The 20,821-nt window shown below is 39.3% G+C and overlaps 1 protein-coding gene across 4 annotated transcripts in view; it reads left to right on the forward strand.

Annotated features, from left to right (window-relative positions):
• Positions 1–20,821, forward strand: part of PARD3B (par-3 family cell polarity regulator beta) — a 1,043,826-nt gene that overhangs the window by 614,065 nt on the left and 408,940 nt on the right. For all 4 annotated transcript variants that reach the window (XM_065880246.1, XM_065880249.1, XM_065880248.1 and 1 more), the window contains one exon: positions 8,916–9,031. In XM_065880246.1, the coding sequence (XP_065736318.1) occupies positions 8,916–9,031 (116 nt within the window). The remainder of the gene's footprint in view (positions 1–8,915; positions 9,032–20,821) is intronic.

Here is a 20,821-nt window from a genome sequence, read left to right on the forward strand (position 1 = left end):
TATACTACCAAATGTAAAATAGATGGCTAGTGGGAAGCAGCCACATAGCACAGAGAGATCAGCTCGGTGCTTTGTGACCACCTAGAGGGGTGGGATAGGGAGGGTGGAGGGAGAGAGACGCAAGAGGGAAGAGATATGGGATATATATATATATATATATATGTATAGCTGATTCACTTTGTTATACAGCAGAAACTAACATACCATTGTAGAGCAATTATACTCCAATAAAGATGTTAAAAAAATCCATTTTAAAAATAATTTCACTCATTCTACCTTACTGTTTACCCAGCGTATATGCACAGAACTGCTGGAATAGTGCAGAGATAAATCAGATATAAACCTGTGGTATTGTATTCATAAGATAAACGTATTTGGCCTTAATCCCATTTCTGGCACTGACCCCTAAAAACCTTGGAATTTCCTCCATATTGAGACTGATTAAGGTGTCATGTTATGTTAATGAAGGGGCTGGTTGCCAGTGGAGCCCGTCTTGTGCTTAGAGGGTTGGAACTTTCAGTCCCATCCAGAGAGATGGGCCTTGAATCAGTTGACAGTAGCGTGATTTAATCAATCTTGCCTCTGTAATGAAGCCTCCATAAGAACCCAAAAGGACAGGGTTTGGAGACCTTCTGGGTTGGTGAACATGTGGAGATGTGGGGAGAGGGGCACACTCAGAGAGAGCATAGAAGCTCGGAGCCTCTTCTAACATACTTTGCCCTGGGCAGCTCTACATACGGCGGTTCCTGAGTTATATTCTTTTACAGTAAGCCAGTGATCTAGTAAGTAACATGTTTCTCTGAGTTCTGAGAGCCACTATCAAAAACTAATCGAGGGCTTCCCTGGTGGCGCAGTGGTTGGGGGTCCGCCTGCCGATGCAGGGGACGCGGGTTCGTGCCCCGGTCTGGGAGGATCCCACGTGCCGCGGAGCGGCTGGGCCCGTGAGCCATGGCCGCTGGGCCTGCGCGTCCGGAGCCTGTCCTCCGCAACGGGAGAGGCCGCGGCGGTGAGAGGCCCGCGTAACGCATAAAAAAAAAAAAAAAAACTAATCGAACCCAAGGAGGGGTCTAGGGCACCTCTGATTTATAGCCAGTTGGTCAGAAGTAGAGGTAACAACCTGGACTTGTGACTGGTGTCTGAAGTTCAAGAAGGGGTCTGTGGAACCTCCAATCTGTAGCCCATCAGTCTGAAGCACAGGTGACAACCTGAGCTTGAAACTGGCGTCTGAGGTGGAGTATGGGGGGTAGTCGTATAGGACTGAGCCCTCAACCTGTGGGATCTGATGCAATCTCCAGGTAGATAGTGTCAGAATTTAGCTGAGTTCTCCAAAACCCTGCTGCTGTCCTAGAATTATTGGAAGTATGGGAGAACTCCTCGCTCCCCACCCCCCAACACTTGTTAAAATTGGGTCCAAGAGCCCAAAAGGAAACCCTAGCCTCAAGACGATGGTCGGCTAATAGGTAAAAGTGACAAACGAGAACTCAGGGTACAAAGTGATATTTACCAGAAGACATAGATAAAACGCCCGAGCTGCTGAGGCAGAGAAAGGAGAATATTCCCAAGTACAGGAAGCAGGGAAGATGTTAGGGGGAAAAGTGATACTTGAGCTGAACCCTAAAATATGAATAGGAGCATGGACACGAAAAGAGCCCCAGAAGGAAGAGAATTTCAGAGAGAGGCAAAGGCAGAAGGAACAGATCGAGGTAGGAAGGTAAGTTGATTTGTGCAACTTCTATCGTGGCCGATTGGCCAGATGATCATGCCCAAAAAGCAAGGATAAGGAGATCAGACTTCATTTGGTAGATAGTAAAATCTTATTGTGGGAGTTCAGCAGATAAGATTGGGTTTTAGTTGTGTACAACAAGGATTATAATTTTTGTGACTTTCTGTTTGAGTAAAACAAACAAAAAAAAAAAAGCAAAAAAACCCCCAAGGATTAGGTAAATGGAGGAGAGTTAATATCTGGTAGAAGCCAGAGACTCTGTGGATACCTCCTGGGGCCATGGCAGTGAAACTTACTGAGGACCTGTGCTGGGGAGGTTGGGGAGAAACTTTCTCCGGTGGGAACCTTTCAGGGGACAGAGGTAGTTGAGAGATACTGCAGAGCTAGAATCATTGAGAATTAGCAACTGCCTTTTTGGCTGCTTCCGTGTCGCCACGTATTTCTTCCCTTCCCTTTTCAGGAAAGCATGTTTCTCCACGATCTTGAAAAACAGCTTATATGGGCTCTCACTGCTGTAAATCTTCATCACATAATGTGAACCAGCAACTTCCTTTTCCCCCTCTCCCTCCCTAACTCGCTGTGTTTAGGCTTCCATTCTCACCCTTTTCTAGAACTGCTCTTTTTAACATTGACAGTAATCTCCTTTCAATCAAAAGTATAACTTTTTCTCAGTCTTAAGTCTTCTTTTGATCATTGTCATTCATGTGCTCACTCATCCATTCAAAATTATTTATGGAACTCTAAACTGGGCGCCGTAGAAGGTACTGGAATGGGTTGGAAGCATCCCTGCCGCAAGGAATGCAGTGTCCCCTTGAAGAGACAGACACACAGATAATTAGCAAGCAGGCTGCTGGGCATGAGATACAAAATGTCATTGGAGCCTAGAAGAAAAAGCCACTAACTCTGTCTGCAGGTGTCAAGGAAGGTTTTTTACAGGAGAGGTAGTGTTTGAAAGGTTTCTTGAAGGATAGAAAGGAACTTACTAGGCAGAAAAGAGGTGGGAAGGGCAACTTAGGTTAGGAAGACCACATGATGGGAGAGGGAAAATGCAGTGTGTTCAATGTGGCTAAAACATATAGTATCTGGGGAAAGAATCTACAGGAAAGGCATTGTCTGCCATGCTCTGTGAGCGCCATGCTTCTCCAGAGAGCAGTGGAGAAGCATTGAAGGCTTTGAAGCCTGACAATATCATGTTAAGTGAGTTCACTTGTGGAGAATAAATGGATAAGGGAAACCATAGACAAGGATACTAGTCTGGGCAACCAGCAAGAGAGGAGAGGGGCTTGAATGAAGGGAGGAGCAGCATAGCTGGAGAGGAAGGGACAGAGTCAAAGACATTTTTGGAATGGAAGGAACAAATCTAAAGCTTTGAATCCCTCCCCCTCCCCCTCCCCCTCCCCCTCCCCCTCCCCCTCCCCCTCCCCTCCCCCTCCCCCTCCCCCTCCCCTCTCCCTCTCCCTCTCCCTCTCCCCTCCCCTCTCCCCCTCCCCCTCTCCCCCTCCCCCTCTCCCCCTCCCCCTCTCCCCCTCCCCCTCTCCCCCTCCCCCTCTCCCCCTCCCCCTCCCCCTCCCCTCCCCCTCCCCCTCCCCCTCCCCCTCCCCCTCTCCCTCTCCCCTCTCCCTCTCCCCCTCTCCCTCCGCCCTCTCCCTCCCTCCTCCCTCCCCCCTCCCCCTCCCCCTCCCCTCCCCTCCCCCTCCCTCTCCCTCCCCTCCCCCTCTCTCCCTCCCCCTCTCTCCCTCCCTCCCTCCCCCTCCCTCTCCCTCTCCTAGGGTCCTGTGACCTGCACCATCCTGCAAACTGCTGTGTTGCCTAGGTGACCAGCAGCAGTGGGGGTTTGCATGTTGGAAACTTACAGTGGAGGAAGCATTGGAAGGGAGCCAGGAGGGCTGAGCAAAGGAGGCTGCCCTGTCTTAAAAAAAAAAAAAAGTTAAAAGCCCCCCTGAAAGGGAAAAGTAGTGCTTTTAAGGGATGGAACCAGTCTTGTGAAACAGAAAACTACTAATTCATGAGAAGTGAAAAACAAATTTGATCAAACTAAACTTATGCCTGTACTTTGAACCAAAATGAAATCAGGAACTTACTGAACTTATTTGTACTATTACGTCAATAATTATTTGACAAACATTTAGAATATGAGTGTCTAAATTAAAAAATATATATTTAATATATTTCCTTTATATATATTATATGATATAAGTATATATATTATATGCATATTATATATATATAAAGGAAATACATTTTTTACTGTGATGTCTCAGGGAGAGTTTAAGACAAATCACCAGCAGACAGAATATACTGAATTTGATTAGCTGTTCAGACAACATTTGGTTATTCCCTACATGTTCATATTTTCCCTCCCACTTGGTTCTCTCTCAGGTCTGCTCTTTCCGTCTCTCTTTCTTTCATACATGTGACCTGCGTCTACTCTTATTCGGAGTAGCCAATCAGTGAAGCTGATCCGTGGCCACCTGAGACTTCAGACATGCCCCTCAAAACCTTCCCCTGCCTTTTCATTTCAGACACTTCTCCTTGAACATTCATGGGGGGTCTTCTATGTCTTTCACATTCCTGATTTGTCACTACATTCAGGACATTGGCATATGTTTCACGCTACCCTTATTTATTCATTACGCAGCATAATTTGGCATCGAATATCATTTCTCTTTGATAGATTCCCTGATTGTTCATGGGGGAAATACAGTCTTTATCTAAGACACGTCTTTGGCCTGCTGTCAACTTACAGCTTCTGCTGTAGTCCATTCAGCCACGAGCACACGCTAACTGCCTTCAAAATTAAAATATGCCATGTTTTATAGTTAATCATTGTGTCACCCTCTCACTCCAGAAACGTCCAATATGTAGCGTAAAATTACAAACTGTTTTACTAGTCTAATGTATGTGTCTACGATATTCTCACATTAACCAACTCAGTACTATACTCATTATTCAAGTACATTAGAAGTTCACATTGGCTCCAGTCACATCGTGTCTCATATTACACTTCCTTCCTTCCTTAAATATCTGCCAATCTGATATCAGCCTTATTTCCATTTTGTACCATGGCAAGAGGGGTCCTTTTATTGAAGGTTTTCAAAGTGTACACTTGGCCATGTTCAAAACAATGCTAACAGAGGTACATATCACCATGATGAATTTAATGGACATATCCAGGTATGCATATGTATATATACAAACACATATATGAATGTATGTTACATTCATATGTACAAAGCAACTTTTTATTTTCTTTGATCATCTTTGATGGTGTCTCCACATCATGTTATTGCATTGTCATCTTATTTTTTCAATGGGAATGGGGGTAATTGTTTCTCAAGAGTTTGGGAAAATTTGAGTTCTTATTCTTAATTTGTCACGTAATGCCTGGTTTGGTAAAGTATTCTAAAACAGTCAAGTGGGGATTTCCCTGGCGGTCCAGTGGTTAAGACTTTGCCTTGCATTGCAGGGGGTGTGAGTTCAATCCCTGGTCAGGGAGCTAAGATCCTACATGCCTCATGGCCAAAAACCCAAAACATAAAACAGAAGCAATATTGTAACAAATTCAATAAAGACCTTAAAAATGGTCCACATCAAAAAAAAAAAGAAACCAAGCTAATAAATAACTAAATAAAACAAAGTGGATTAACCAAAACATTACTGAGTTGGGTAGATTCCCATAGTCTGCCTTGAGCAGAGCACTTTAAATGCAGCATGAGCCGTTTTTTTGTTTTGTTTTGTTTTTTGCGGTACGCGGGCCTCTCACTGTTGCAGCCTCTCCTGTTGCTGAGCACAGGCTCCGGATGCACAGGCTCAGCGGCCATGGCTCACGGGCCCAGCCGCTCCGCGGCATGTGGGATCTTCCCGGACCGGGGCACGAACCCACGTCCCCTGCATTGGCAGGCGGACTCTCAACCACTGCGCCACCAGGGAAGCCCAGCGTGAGCTGTTTTAATGAGGAATATTCATGTTGGTTCTAAACCTCCTCCCTAAAGGTATTCATTATAACATGTGGCATCTATTTTGATTAACCCTTTAATTTTCTTTTGTTTCACGATATGAACCACTGTTGAAACAAAAAACTAACCTAAAATGCAAGCTGCATGAGAGAGTGTGCATGAAACTACAGTAAGAGGGAAAAGTCTGATTTCCGTGGGCTCAAGATCAGCAACAACCTGTGTCCCAGGCTGGCCACCATTTTAGCCAAAGCTTTTGTAGCTCTGGGAAGTGTTCAAGAAACCACAATCTGGTCCTGGCTTTGGCACTGGCCAGCTGTGTGACCTTGGAACGTCAGTCTCCTCTTTGGGCCTCAGTGTCTTATCTACAAGATGAAGAGTTAGATGAGGTGACCTTTAAGGTCTTCCAGCTCTTAAATTCACTGGTTCCATGAAGGCCATGAGTCTCTCTGACACTAAAACCATGTCATCACAAGAGATCAAAGGATGAAAAACGAAGTGCAAATAAAGGTTGAGTAACACATTTAAAGGCAAGTGCTTCCAAAACATCAGTGCTCAGGGGGAAGCTCATATTCACCATGGCATCTCAGAATTCTTCTTTAAAGTGGGCTAAAACAATTAAAATATTGCTATTATGCCAAGCCAGTGTCAACAGCACTAGCAGGTCAGGATTTTTGTTTACAATTGACATATTTGTCCACTGCCACTAGATACCACATCTAATATGCCTTATGTCGGTAGCTTTCTTTACTGAGCATGTAACCAGACACCAAGAAAGAAGCCAAAAGAAAGAAAGAAAGAAAAGAAAAACCTTCATAATTCTAAAGAGTTGATTTAAGCTTCTTGAGGAAATTTTCATGAAAAAATGTACAGTTGTCCCTCGGTATCTATGAGGAGTTTTTGTTCCAGGACCCCCGCGGATACTGAAAGCTGCAGATGCTCAAGTCCGTGGTATAAAATGGTATAGTATTTGCATATAACATCCTCCCATATACTTCCAATCACTTAATACAATGTAGATGCTATGTAAATAGTTGCCAGGGCATGAAAAGTTCAAGTTTTGCTTTTTGGAGCTTTCTGGAATTTTTTTTTTCTGAATATTTTTGATCCCAGTTTGGGTGATCCTTGAATGCCGTACCTGAGGATACGGAGGGCAGATTGTATAATTTCTTTGCTGGAGAGTGCCTCAGGCCCTCATTCAAAGACCACGATAACCTACAGAAACAAAGGAAAGGATTAATAGCTTACTTTGTTGAGCTTTTACTGTGTGCTAGGTACTATTGTCAGTATTTAACATATCTTAGTTTATTTCATACTTACAATAACTTTCTTAAGTAAATTCTATTACTGTCCAATTTTAAAAAATTCTTTTCCATTATGGTTTATTACAGGCTATTGAATGTAGTACCCTGTGCTATACACTGTGTCCATTTTATGCACTAGTAAATTGAGGCCACCAACCCTAGCATCTCGCTCCCAAGCCCAGGGCACTAAACATCATTCCTTCTAAACAGAAGGAGAGAAGGGCTCTTAGTCACAAGCCCACAGAGAGTCTGACAAAAACAGAGAAGGCAAAAAAACTGTACAAAAAACTTGGATAACTTGAAAAGCAGAAACTTAGTCATTTGGGAAGCTAAAGAAGGTCTATGTGTTTATCTGTTTGTTTCCTAAATGTTTCTACAGCACTTACTCTGCACCAGACACTATTCTCCTTACTTTGCAAATCTTTGTAACTCATTTTATCTGATGCCAACCCTAGGAGGTAGGAAGTGTAATTATACCCATTTTATACATAAGAAAATAGAAGCACAGAGAGGTTCAATAACTTGCCGAGTCCCACAGCTAGTAAGGAGCAGAGCCAGGATTTAGAAATGGGCAGACCTGCTCTGGAGTCTGTGCTTTTGAATGCTGTGCTGTATTACACTATATTACACTCTATTACAATAACAGAGGCCCAGTCATTCAGCAATATTATTATTGCTGCAAGGCAATACTAAATATACATGACTAATAAGTTTCAAGAAAAGGTTAAACTTACTTTGGTGTATTTGGTTAAGAAACCGAGATTCCCCAGTACATTTTATAAGGATTCCCATTCATGACAGTTGAATTTGGGGGTTATTTTATTTTTTACAATGTCAAATCCCAACCGTTTGAAAAAAATTCAACCTCAGTACTTTCAGATTTACCGAGGATACTTGATTTGAGTTTTTACTGTATTTAAGATTAAAGTTGTGTTGAAACGAGCTACCATATTTACTTTGTAAATACATGTACCAAGGGAGAGTACCAAGGGAGAAAGTGGCTGTAATTTAATTCATGAAAAGTATATAAATATAATTTATTTCTAGATCAAGAAATGAGGCATTGTCTGTAATTCCCTTATATAATCTCCATCCTCAAGCAAAATAAATAAAATATTCATCAGAAATGGAATTCTTTGAGATTACAAGTACTAGGAAGCCTATAATGGGCATTTGATGTATCTTTTGTCTAAATTGTCAGCTGTGCTTTTCCTGTTACTTCCTGTTGGTATTATTGATGAGCAGACTATTTGCTCAGCATTAACATTAGTTTTAGAAAACAGACCTAAATAAAGTAGAAAACCAAACTACGGCAGCCATTAGTCATTCAACAGAATGGTTTTCTAGAAAGGATACAACCCTTACACTTGTTTTTAAAGGAAGGGCGTTCTTAGCCCACAGATCTCTCTTAACCTGCCTTTAGGCTCTGCTAGTATCTAGTGACATCCTTTGAAGCGCCAGTGCTTTGTGGGTTTGCTTTACCCACTTCAAGTTATATATTGTATAGCAGGATCCCAACTGGCAGAAATCAGTGAAGAGGAAAACATGATATTAGCCAGAGAATATTATTTAAATTGCGGAATATGATAAAATGCATGAAAACAGAGTTGCTATGTCTCGTAAAAGAAACCTGAGGTTCACGAAGTGGTTGAAAATGCCTGGTTGGGACTTCCCTGGTGGCGCAGTGGTTGAGAGTCCGCCTGCCGGTGCAGGGGACACGGGTTCGTGCCCCGATCTGGGAGGATCCCACATGCCGCGGAGTGGCTGGGCCCGTGAGCCATGGCCGCTGAGCCTGCGCGTCCGGAGCCTGTGCTCTGCAGTGGGAGAGGGAGCTGCAGAGGGAGCGATGAGGGGCTGTATTCAAAATGAGAACTGCTGAATAAAAAATAAGATTTTATTCTAAACCTAAATATGGCGTATGGCTTCTTTCTGCAGCTCTGGGGTGGATTCAGCAGTATTTTTTCCGGATCAGCGCCTCAACTTTAGATCTGTGACACCAGCCAGGCAGCCTGAATCAATGAATCTGAAAGCCTCAAAGAGCATGGACCTTGGTAAGTGAGGGTGAGGTGACATCCAGATCAACTGTCCAGCCTCAGCCCATCTATCTTCTTGAATGTCCTGCCATTGTTTCTTCAACTCCAACCTTAGGGGGCAGGGTTTGCTGAAGCTTGGAAGAGGGGATATTGGTCATCCTATCTTCCTGTCTCCTTTCACACATTTAATCGTAATTACCCCTTTTTAAAAGAGAGATAAGTGACATTTTTATATATAGGTCAGAAAAATAGGAGTATTCCTTCTGGAGGATCTGAATGCCATTAAGCATCTTTAACTCACCTGCCTTTGCGTTTGTACTCTCACCTCTGCAAGTGTTCTTCTGTTTCTCATGTACATACCTGTTGCAGGGCCTGGGAAGATAAGGCAGTTCAATGAATCCTCTTCTACAGGGCATCCCATCTCTCTGTGCAATGGATGGGGATGGTGGCAGTGGAGAAGATCTATCTCTATAAATGCCCATCTCCAAATCCTGTAATACCAGAGGGAAGAGGGGTCCCTGGGTTTGCCAGATTGAGGGAGTCAAGGTACTTTGGTTTCGTGCCCAGACAACCTCAGTGAGATTCTGAGTCCTATAAGGAATTTCTGGGTGACTGTTGGCTGCCAGGGCAGAGCAAGGGTCCCTGCAAACTCTGTTCTCCTGGCTCTGGAATGTGAGATCCCGGAAGACATCTCAGATACCCAAGCACATTGTTGCACTCCCATGGGTCCTTAGAGAGAGAGAACTATTGGAATAGGATGCTGGTGCAAAATAACTTCTCAGCAAAATATTCACTGCTTTCTGAATGTTCAGAGGCCAAGCTTTGCCAATGTCTTTTTTGTTTGTTTGTTTGTTTTCCGAAGCATATTACATATTTCATTAGTAGCACCAAGAAAATGAAATAATCAAAATTGCGTGTTCCATGAAACAATCTGATAAATAGTGCTTATCTGTTACTCATTTATAGGAGTTCAAAAAGATGTTCAGTCACGATGAAAAAGAGAAGTTGATTCTGTTTTCTATAAATTAACTAGATCGCTGGGATACATTTGCTCTAATCACTTATAGTAAGAGACTGACAGAAAGCCTTAATAAGGAAGCCGTCTCGAGCACTGGTCAAAAAGGGGTATTTTCTCAAGCGTGAACCTCTGACCAAAGGAATAATGTGTGACAGTGACACAGATTACTACTAATAATTTAAGGAGCAATTTGTTTTTATAGAGTGCTTGATAAATATTTCCTGTTCTGTCTTTCCAATTTCTCTATAAAGAAGGTGAATGGGTAAAAACTGCTCTTAATTTGGGGTGAGAAATATATTACTCTTTTCCTCATTTAATTAAAAAAAAAATAAGTAGCCAGTAGTGCGGTTTTTAAAAGTCTCTGCAAAAGAAAAACATAGCATCCATTTTAAGAAAGAAGAAAATTATATCAGTTCCATAAAAACAAAACCTAAGCCACGTCCAGAAACAGTTTTTCTGTTTACATTTTTTGTTACTGAAAATTTTGTTTCTGAGAAATGTTCTCGTTTAGAATGAAATAGCCCTTGCAAAATATGAATAGTTAGCAGTCACCCTTTGCATTTTATTGTACTTATAACATAAATGACAATAGTAATGTTTGTTCAATTTTACATAGTTGGGCGAAGGTCATGAGCTATTGTCTTCAGGATACAGGTATCAAACTAAAAGCATTGGTTTAAATGCACCATACAGCACAAGTGGTAAAATGTGCTGTAAAAGCATTTTGTAAGAAACTATCAAAGTTTGGTCCCTTCCAGGAAAAGCCAAATTAAAGCTAACAGTCTTTCAGAGGGCTCTGAGGTCAACATTCTAGGGCCATTCTGAACCCCTATTCTCAGAACAATTGAGTGAGCTCAATAAGTATGTTGTTTTTTCTCAATGAATAAGCTCAGGCGATACCAGCATGGTAAACATTTGGAAGTGTCTTCCCTGTTTGATTAGATGAAAAAGATATTGTAGGTAGTTTAGTTTTCCATATATGGCACTGGGCCAACATAAGGAATGAATATATTTGATAAAAAAAGGTTGGTGACTGTGCTTAGACGAATAATTCTCTCAGGGTCAAGATCCATTCTTCAAAAAGTTTAAAAAAATTGAGGTATTTAGGTTGAACAGCAAATTAGTGCTACTTGATTGTGTTTGACCTAGAAAAACAGCAATTTCATATGTTCAAAATGAAAAAGATAAACCTCCTATTTATTGCATAATTTATGTTGGATATTCCTCCTTTATAGAGCCTTTAAACTTCTTCAAAGGCTAATAAGCTTCATCGGTACCTTCTTTGTTTTTATTTGTTTCATTTTTGCTGCTGAGTCTAAGCTAGTATTTTCATTTGCATATTATGTTCAAATTATTTTAAAGGTGAGTGGGTTCCATTTATTTCTTTTCACTTATGTTTCCAAAGACAGACAGTTCTTACTGTGAAAAATAAAGACTTCTCATCCCCATCTCCTTCTTTTATTTCCGAGATACAAACATGATTTTAACGTCGTTTGCTATGTATATCCTTATAGAAAATACCTAATTGCCATTCCATCTGTGTACAAACATCTCTGTCACACGTTGTGTTTCTTTATACTAATTGTATAGTGTTACGTTATATGAATGAATCTTGATTTATTATTTACTTTTCCCCTTTTGATTAAATTTGGACTTAATTGAAACTTTGTATCTTTTGGTTTGGATAAGGGGGTTTGGTGCATTTGTATTTCTTATTCTTTATTCTATGATTTGTTTATTCGTATTCTTTGCCGAAAATGTTTCCATTTGTTAATTCTTTTCCATCTTTAGAATATTGTTATGTATGTTATAAATAACTTTTGCGATCTATTATTTGTCTTCTTAGTTTGATCGTGATATCCTCTACTATAAAAAAAGCGTTAGTCTTATAGTCAAATATTTCCATCTTTTCCTTCATGACTGTTTGGTTTTATTTATCTTATTTATTTTCTTGTACATTTAAAGGCTTGGTGTTTTTTTTCCATGTTTAGCAATAATTTTATTCATGGTTTATGAGGTGGAAAAATATTTCTCCATGTAAATAGGCAAATTATTCATAACATTTACTGACTTTTATGTCCTTCCCCCATTAATTTGGAATGCAGTCACATTGAATACTAAATTCCCTTTCATACATAGGGTGATTTCTAGACATGCTGTTCTATTGATACATTGGTCTGTCCCATGCCAGTATCACCCTGTTTCAGTTGTCATCTGACTACACTGTATTTTGATAACTTATAGAGCTATCTTCCTCTGTTTTTTCTTCTTTTGTAAAATTACTTTGGCCTTTCACATGCATTTATTCTCCCACATGAACTTGAGATCAGCTCATCAAAAATGAATTTAAAGATTAAAGAGGAATGCTTCTACCATGGGTGTGCCCATTAATTTATGATGTTTGCTCTTGGTTCCTGATAGAAATGTTTTGATCAATTTAAACAAGTTTCTTTGTGTTCCTAGCTTCTTGAAAAGTTTTTTTATTTGCTCACTTTGTTTAATCAGGAATGGATGTTGAATTTTATTAAGTGATTTTAAGGATCTATACAGGATGATGTGTATTTTGTTCTTTATTCTATTCATATAGTGAGTTATTTTAATAGATTCCCCAGTATTGAATCTTTGATTCTTTCTGAATGACTCTAAATTTTTCTGTGCATTTGAAGAAGGTAGAAATGAGTAACAACACTTATCTATGTGATCTAAAATGTAGGTGTAAGACTCTGATTATAATTTTACTCAGGGTCATTAATTCCTATATATCTAAAAGTTATAGATTTTTTGAAGCTATTCTACCTCAATATTTGTGGATACTTTTGCTGGCATGCATGTGGCCACATTTAAGTCAGATCAGAAATGATTAGAATGATGAATAAAGGGAATTTATTTTTAAATAATTAGATGTAACTATGCTTATTCAAAGGGGTTAGGGTGTCATTTTCTGGGTTTTCCAGAAAATCAATCTTTTCCTACTAATTGTAGACTTTCCTCTATTTATTTAAATTACCAGAATTACTATGTTCAGTCTGGATCCCTTTAATTTGTTCATAATTGAGCTTGTGTGGGTGTTGAGCTGGAAGCTCTCAGGAGCTGAGTAACACAGCTGCCTCTTTGGCCTTTGGCATAGGGTTTTCCCCCGAAGAGCTGACCTTGTTGGCAGTATGCCAGAGAGTCACATTCAGAGACTTTTTGTTGAAGCACAAACATCTTCAATATCCAGGCCTGGTGTTTTATGACCCCCGAATGCTATTTAAGAATTAGTCTGAATTATTCAGGGAACAGCAGTTCAGCATTTTGGCCCATTCCCTGACCTAATCTATAGCCCCATTCAAAGTTAAGTTTAAAACGCTATTTCCCGCAAGATTTTTTTCCTGAGAGTTTTCTCTCCTGTTTCAAATTGACCTCCTACTCCCATTTCAGAAGGGTGTTGTGTAACACAGTTAGAGGAAGGCTGAAGGCGGTGCAGATGGAAGATGCTGACCAGCTGTCCTGCCTCTGTTCAATGAGAGGAAATGAGCTTAACGTGATGCTTGAGGCATTTGGACGAAATTTTAGGAAGTTTCCTGACAATGAAGGTTGTTAACATTCCACGTCTCCTAGTCTCTTAAAACTGTGTGTGTCTTGAATGACTATCCCTAAAATCAAGACGATAGGTTGGTTTTCTTTCAAGATCTGTGATTTAGCAATTTATTATCTGCTAGTTGCTTGCTGAAATTTGTATTAAGATAGAAATGTTGGTAGGCATCCACAGTCGAAGTAAATTATAAATCTGATTTCTCATTTCAACAAAAGATTTGGGTCACATTTTGAATATAACCCTTTCATACACATCAGGCATTCCTCTCAGAGGGCAGTCAGATATCTCTAGTATCCAATGGAAGATGGGCATGAAAAAAGTCAATTAAACCCATTCTACTGTTCTAATACTTTCTTTTTAAAATTATTTTTTATATAGTGAGGAACCTTCATATGCATTCTCAGGAATAAGACAAAAATCCTGAACACTGAATACACAGGAGAATTTTTATAAAACTGTATATTCTGATAACTGTGATGCTGATTAATCAATTAAAATATATGATGCCATGTAATATTTTAATATAACTTTTTACGTATATCCAGGGATCTTCTTTATTGTCCATCAGTAAGTAATACCTCTGAATATTGTGAAAGCTGAATTGAGTACCACTATTTAAGATATAACTTTGACTTATTAAAAAACAAAAACAACAACCTGATTGGTAAAGAAGAATTAATGGTAATACTAAAAGAAAGCATCTACCATCTCTATTAGATGAGGAAGAGTTCAAGGACACAATCAGGTGAATGCCCTAAGCTTTAGGAAGTCCAAATGAAGGAATTACAGAGAATGTTTACTCATTGATTAAACAAATGTTTCTTGAGTACCTACTGTGTGCCAGGAAGTGCATTAAATGCTGAGGATTCAGTAGTAAATGAGAGAAAGGGTGCTTGCTGCAGATACCTAGATGACAACCCTAACAAGAAGGGGAAACTCAAGAGTGAAGATCCCCAAAAAGAAGTACTGACATGATGATGATAACTTATCTCAGAGAGAAGAAAAGGGAGAGGCATCTGAAGCACAAGTGTGGCTACCCTAAGAACTAATTGTTAAGCTTGGCTGTGTAGAGAAGAGAAAGAGAGAAGCAGAGGGTGTGAAAAAAGAGTAACAATAATCTAAAAGAATCAACGTAGGAGGAGTTAAGCAGCTGCACACGATGAGGCTTGCAAAACTTTTAAGAGTTAGACAGTCAAGGTATTTTTAGAGCACGAAAAAGCAAGTGTGGTGGACCATTGTTTACAGCACGTAACAGCTGTCAGGTGGAAAGCAGAGCCACCGGTTCCTGTGTTAATTTTATCTTCATGCACACAAGAGAATGATGTTCACACTGGAAGAGCATGGCTGCCAGCAAGCGGAAATCTAGACGCCTTGTATCCATCCCTGTGCACTAAGAGGACTGTGATTATAAAGTGACTATTCCTGATCATTAGAAATTAGGAGTAGAAATTAGTAGAAATCCTCGGAGGATTTCTCTTTGTCAAACAAAAAGGAAAACAAGAAAGTGGTCACTAGCCACCTCAATGCTGGGGTCTCTGAAACAACCAATGTCTGCTTTCCTTTTTGATAGGATTTCTAGACTGATAAATCAGGGAAATATTATACATGTAGTTTACATTGATCTTAATAAAGGTATTTCCATTTGTTTTCTGATTGAGACTTTTACCAAATTATGCACTAAGCTAGGTAATAGCATTAGGGTGCCCTTTCCCAAAATGTGCTAATTAAGGTGCATTGTCACTCTGAAAGGAATTAAATACCGTATACTGTAAGACTCTGTACTTGGGCCCTCTTGTTATATTCTAACAAAACAACAGAATTTGATGAATATTGGGTATATAACTTGGATGAAGACATGGAAAGCGTTCTTACCAAATTTTCAATACATGTTGTCTCAGAGAATTGGGTAGTATGATAGATTGACAGAATTAGCATTCAAATGATTTATTCAGAATTGAAGAAGATAGAATTTATCGAATGATGATGAATTCATTGAACAGCCATTTATTGGATACTTTCTCTATGCCAGGCAATACCTAAGTAGATAAGATAAAGGCTCCACTCTTATGGTATTGGCATTCTCGTTGGGTAAATAAACGATAAAGTTGCATAGCAGTAAATAAATAATAAAATTTCAGATAGACATGATTTCTCTGAAGCTAAATTCAGGTAAAGATGAAGACTGCGGGGAGGCAAGCCTATTTTAGATAGGGTGGTGAAAGATAAAGGCAATGTCCTGAAGTCGGATTAAAAGAAATCAATTGTACGAGTGTAGAGTTTAGGAGACCTGGGATAATAACAGTTACTGAAGGTGTCCCTGTGTTTTAGCTCTTGCCTGACGTGGCCACCCCCACAGCTAGTTCCATGTTACCAGATTAAGGAAGACAGCAGTTCCATTATACCCTGGCCTGGCCATAACCCACCTAGATAGAACGCTGTGTTTAATTCTGGCTACAGTATTTTAATAAAGACAAGAACAGAGTAGATGCATCCAGCTATTGGTGAGAGGCCTTGAAACCATATCTGATGAAAAACAGTGGAAAGAAATAAAGATATCTTGCCTGGAAGAGAGGTGACTTAAGAGACATATGAGAGGGCTTCCTTGGTGGCACAGTGGTTAAGAATCCGCCTGCCAGTGCAGGGGAGATGGGTTCGAGCCCTGGTCCTGGAAGATCCCACATGCCGCGGAGCACCTCAGCCCGCGAGCCACAACTACTGAGCCTGTGCTCTAGAGCCCGCGAGCCACAACTACTGAGCCCATGCGCCACAACTACTGAAGCCCGCACACCTAGAGCCCGTAACAAGAGAAGCCACTGCAACGAGAAGCCCACGCACCGCAACTAAGAGTAGCCTCCGCTCGCTGCAACTAGAGAAAGCCTGCGCGCAGCAACAAAGACCCAACTCAGCCAAAAATAAATAAATAAATTAAAAAAAAAAGAAAAAGAGACATATGAGAGGTCTCCTTAGATATTTTCATGGTTAATATTGAAAAGCTCAAATCTGTTTAAAATCGAATCTGCACCCCAAATATATCAAGCGATGATAGCCAGATCAGAAGATACATCAAGTTTACAAGCTTTGAAATCTAGGAAGTTAATAAGGATGGAAAATTAATTCTGGTTTGTGGCATATTTTGTGTGCAAGGAAAGAATAGATACATAAATTGAAACAACTCTTGAAGACTGAGAAGCAAAATTCATCAGAAAAATGGAAAAGGAGACACTGTGCATTTTTTGTCTTTAGATAAAAGGTACAGTTTGGTTTTTTTTTAATTTTTTAGTGTACCTTAATATGTTTAAATAAAGTAACCACACAGGTTATAACTGAAGTAGGGTGACTAGATGAAAACAGGTTCAATGAGTTTAGGGAAATTACATATCAGAACTCAGGCTGAATTCTTCTCTGTTGCAAAAAGAGAAACCAGGAAAACTTAGAATAACTGACATCACACATCCAAAGCCAGGCCTCTTTCAAAACATTAAGAAAAAGCAACATTTGCGTTAACTAAAACATATAATTAAATTTTAGACAATTGCACATTTAAAAATGAAAATAAATTAAGGACTAGTATTACTGTTAACTAAATTATAGTGATATGGATCACTTCTCTATACCTTTAATATAACTAGATCATTATATTGAATATAGCAGAATAATGCAGATTCTGTTTAAAATTAATTGGAATAACTATTGGGGTTGGAAGCAAAGGTACATAAATGCTTCGTTCTGTAAAGGACCTCTTTCTCGCCCTGTAATTCCATAGGTATCCTTTTTTTTAATTGAAGCGTAGTTGATTTACAATGTTGGGTTAGTTTCAAGTCTACAGCAGAGTGATTCAGTTTTACACATATATATATTCTTTTTCAAATTCTTTTCCATATGTAGTCTTTTTTCTTTTTAAATTTACAGTCCCTAAGGAATATATTTTAAAGAAGTTCATTTTCAAGACTAATTTGACTTTGTGTTCATTATTACTATTAGGTAGAAAAGGATGCCTTTTTTTTTTTTTTTTTGCCGTACGCGGGCCTCTCACTGTTGTGGCCTCTCCCGTTGTGGAGCACAGGCTGCGGACGCGCAGGCCCAGCGGCCATGGCTCACGGGCCCAGCTGCTCCGCGGCACGCGGGATCCTCCCGGACTGGGGCAGGAACCCGCATCCCCTGCATCGGCAGGCGGACTCTCAACCACTGCACCACCAGGGAAGCCCCAAGGATGCCTTTTGTGTAGAAATTGTACCTTTATGCTATTCAGTACTTTGTGTGTTGTAGGCTTCTCTGAAAGTTGTGGCACCTTCCATCCCACTCTCATGCCCCTTCCCATGAATAAGTGCTGGTAAATACCTTAAACACAGTTGCTCTCATTCACCATTTGTTGCGTGAATGACTAAGAGGCACAACTCTCTCATATGCCCCATCAGAAAAAAAAAAAAATGTTTAAAGCAAGGACCATCCCTCTTACATAAAAACACTTAACCTAGTGCCTAGAACATAAAAAGTTCAATGATGTTATTAGTCACAGCATCAGTCGTGGAGAGGGTAATGTCAGTAGTGGTATCAGAGGTGAGCCTCTTCATATCCTACTCGTATTTTTGTACTTGGTGGCTGACTTGAGCTGCCGGTATAAGTAAATTCTCCTCAAGTCAATGTTGTGAAATACTGCAGAAAAGGTTGCTGTGGATTTCATATGCAGATTGTTAATTCAATCATGGAGTCACATGGTCTCAAATGTTGCCATGGTTTTTCACAAAGATTAGGTTTCTTTAAGCTGGGCTATTGTTTAGTGGCATATGTAGATAAAGTAAAAATTTAGTCTCGGGAAGAGAAACCCAAGGCTCTGTTTTCCCACAAGAAGTATAAAGAAAACTATAACATTTGGAAATGTTTATAATTGAACCTTAACCAATGACATTATGCCAATGACAAACCCATGCCAATCTTTCTTAAATTAGCTTCTGTATATTTAGAGCATTATTTGTGCTCCGATGGGAAATCCTGATCAATGGAGAATGTGCCTCATCCTTTAGAACTGACATATTCCGGACCCCTCTTAAAACTTGGATTAGTAAATGAAGTGCTTTCTTCTTTATATTGAATATTTTTGCACCTCAGTTGAGGCTCTACATCTCTGATACTAACCATTTTAAATAAGGCCAAATATGAACTTTCTTTCCTACTTGCCTTTGTTTTCTAAACCACTGTTCATATTTAAATGAAATTCTGTTCCTTTTTAATAGAACTTTTGTACTAATATAAGAACATCTTCATAAAATATGAAGCTAAGGAAGCTTTTCAAAGCTAAACAAAATACTTAAATTCTCCTTGCAAATATGAACCATTTTACTTGTTTTGAAGTGAGAGTTCCATTAGCTGAAAATACTATATATAAATATATAATTAAATATAGTATAATAAAATATATAAAATATATAGTATAATAAATACATGTTAATGAAGTTTGGCAGTTTTATAGTCGTCTCTTCCACATGCTATTCAGAATGATAAATATTTGTTACTGGCAATACTTTATGCAGAGATTAAAACTACTCTAGGAAGGTACAACTATCTCATTTTTAAGTGCAGAAGTTGCAGTTCTTTAAAAAGCAAAACTTCTTTGGTCTTATGTAGTTCTATTCTCATGTATACATATTCATATTTTTATATTCTAGTTTTTCCCCAAAGTGATTCTACTGAACATATGCTTTAAATTTGGGTCCTTTAAGAATAATCTAGCTTAGATATCATTCTCTGTGTCTTTGTTTCTATAATACTGCCTTCTAATTGTAAAGCTTGCTCTTGAATAAATATAGCCGGATTTATTTGCTTGATATTATATCATTTGGCTGTAAAAGTTGTCTCCAATTTTTTGCTCTTAGAAATAGCAGTGGATTGACCCTACTAGTACATAAACCTTTGTAAAAATTCATAATTATTTCATCATTGTGAATTTCGGTATGTATCATTCTTTGACCAAATGTTATATAAAGATTTAAGGCTTTTTTGATATATATGACCAGCTGCCCTCCAGAAGGGAAATTACACTCTTCTCAGTAGTATATGGAAGAATCTGGGTGTCATCGTTTTTTTCATTTTTGCCAATTTTGTAGGCTCAACAGGAATATTTTCATTTTACTTTTAAAATTATTGCTGTGGCTAAACTTTTTTTTTTTTTTTTTTTTTTTTTTGCGGTATGCGGGCCTTTCACTGTTGTGGCCTCCCCCGTTGCAGAGCACAGGCTCCGGACACACAGGCTCAGCGGCCATGGCTCAGGGGCCCAGCCGCTCCGCGGCATGTGGGGTCCTCCCAGACTGGGGCACGAACCCGTGTCCCCTGCATCGGCAGGCAGACTCTCAACCGCTGCGCCACCAGGGAAGCCCTAAACATTTTTTATATATTTATTTATTGTATATTTTCTATTTTGAATCATCTGAGCATTTCCTCTGTAAGCCTGAAAATTTCTAAATTAAATAGCACTTTTTGTAAGTAAATGTTAATCTTCATTAAAGGTCAAATCTCAGCTCTTGCTCATGGGGGAAAATAGATATTTTGCTTTTACTTTCCTAAAGCTAAGTATGTTTCTTCCTCCAAAGTATGTATTAATTACTACATCTGTATCTTTCATTAAATGGTTAGAAAATGTCTAGTTAAACATGAATCAGAAGCAGAGTCAGAACTTGGACTTATTTATGAGAAAAACTTCTAGGGTAAATCAGTTAATCTTACTAAAATAATTTCTTTTTGGTTCTTCACTGGAACACTAAAACTACTATACCGTGTATCCAGTGGCTCTGGCTGATTTAGAGCACATTAGTACAAGGGCTGGTGTCGCCAGAAACACCTACTCTATTTTTATAAGACTGAAAAGTTGTCCAACACTTGAAAACATAATTTCAGTCTCATGTAAAATTCACCCATCCATCTCTTTTCCTTCCTTCAACAAATATTTATTGAGTGCCTCCTCTGTGCCACACACTGTTCTAAATAATTGAGAATTATCAGTGACAACAGACTATCTTATTTCTGTGGGCTACCCTTAGTGGAAATAGCCTCATGAACAGTAATAATAAATGAAGAAAGACACCAGAAAGATATTCAGTATAACAAACATAAACTTCCACAAATTGTGGAGAGAAGGAACATGACTGGAAAGGCTAATGTTTCAATTCCCACTTGGTTTCTAGTGTTCATAACAAAAGGTTACTAGGAACTCTATCAGATG

This window comes from Phocoena phocoena, chromosome 7 (genome assembly GCF_963924675.1).
Source record: "Phocoena phocoena chromosome 7, mPhoPho1.1, whole genome shotgun sequence".
Classification (NCBI taxonomy): domain Eukaryota; kingdom Metazoa; phylum Chordata; class Mammalia; order Artiodactyla; family Phocoenidae; genus Phocoena; species Phocoena phocoena.